Here is a 1,180-nt window from a genome sequence, read left to right as displayed (position 1 = left end):
GAGAAGCGGTTGGAGGGTGGAGAAGATGTGGGAAGGAGGGGAAAAGAGGTGGAAGGGAGAGGAGGGTGGGAGTGGGGAGAGGAGGGTGGGAGTGGGAAGAGGAAGGGTGAGAGTAAGAAACAAAATAATGTCTCATATTCAGGCTGCTGAGCCTCCTTGAGGTATGTCGGTATCGATCGGTGTGATTTAGTGACTCGCACCGTTAGTCAGCTGTGTGCTTCAGTAACTAAGCTCCAGTGCTATCCAAGACTGTGAAGCATTATTAACCCATACTGCTTTTCAGCACTGTATTTTTCATGAAGGTGTTTTGCAGCTATTCAGCAATGGAAGTGTTTTTACGCCCCCATCAGCACAATTTAGATAATTCAGGGGGGGGGGGTGGAAGGACTTCCGACTATGCATGCCTGGGCCAACCCGTTCTGAGAGAGAGGAGGGATGCAACATCTCAGCAGGAAAACTATACTATATCTAGATAGAACATTTCTCCCCAAGCCGGAATCGAACCCGGGTCTCCTGCATGCGACAGAAAGGCACCAAAATGCTTCATCACAGACGCCTGTATTCAGCTTTGTGGCTTATTATCTAATGTTAACTCAAAGCACAATTCAGCACTGCACATTACCCTACTCTCGAATTACAAAGTCTCTATCTGCTCATGAATACATAGTTTTGAGGAATTTCACGTTAAAAATGTTGAGTTCCACAACACGTCATGCTTTTTAGAATGCAATTCTTTTGGGTCTTTTTAATAATAACTTGAATAATCTTACGATTTTGATAGAATATAGATCATATTCTCGTTCCTGACTTCATAGTCTTTGTAGCTATAAACGGCTGAACATGTCAGAACTATGTTATTCTAAGGTACCGAAATTTAGTTACTCATGCCGCTATTCAGCACTATCGCTCATTAACTGATGCCGCTATTCAGCACTGTGGCTCATTAATTAACTCACGTGCGTGTAATGTCTCCTGAAAGAAGTACTCGGAGATGGGCCCCAGGCCAGCAGAGTTGTAGACCTGTATAGTAAAGAAGTAGAAGTTGTCGCTCTTTAGACCGATAACGATGCCCATGTCTATCTGCCCCTCGTGACGGATAAATTCTTTGTAGTCTGTTGCCACTTCTTCTTCGTGCCAGTAGTTGATCTGGTTTGGGGAATTTTAAAAGAAAGAACGGGGG

At 44.2% G+C, this 1,180-nt stretch overlaps 1 protein-coding gene across 1 annotated transcript in view; it reads right to left on the bottom strand.

Moving 5' to 3' along the window:
* LOC101858638 (contactin) overlaps window positions 1-1,180 on the bottom strand; it is a gene marked incomplete in the record, with an annotated part of 71,633 nt that overhangs the window by 12,235 nt on the left and 58,218 nt on the right. The window contains 1 exon segment of the mRNA XM_035970500.1: window positions 957-1,146. Coding sequence (XP_035826393.1) covers window positions 957-1,146 — 190 coding nt within the window.

The sequence above is a fragment of the Aplysia californica genome, unplaced genomic scaffold (assembly GCF_000002075.1).
Source record: "Aplysia californica isolate F4 #8 unplaced genomic scaffold, AplCal3.0 scaffold00275, whole genome shotgun sequence".
In the NCBI taxonomy this organism is placed as follows: Eukaryota; Metazoa; Mollusca; class Gastropoda; order Aplysiida; family Aplysiidae; genus Aplysia; species Aplysia californica.
Note: the sequence above shows the minus strand (reverse complement) of the source record. Positions and strands in the feature narration are given on the sequence as shown.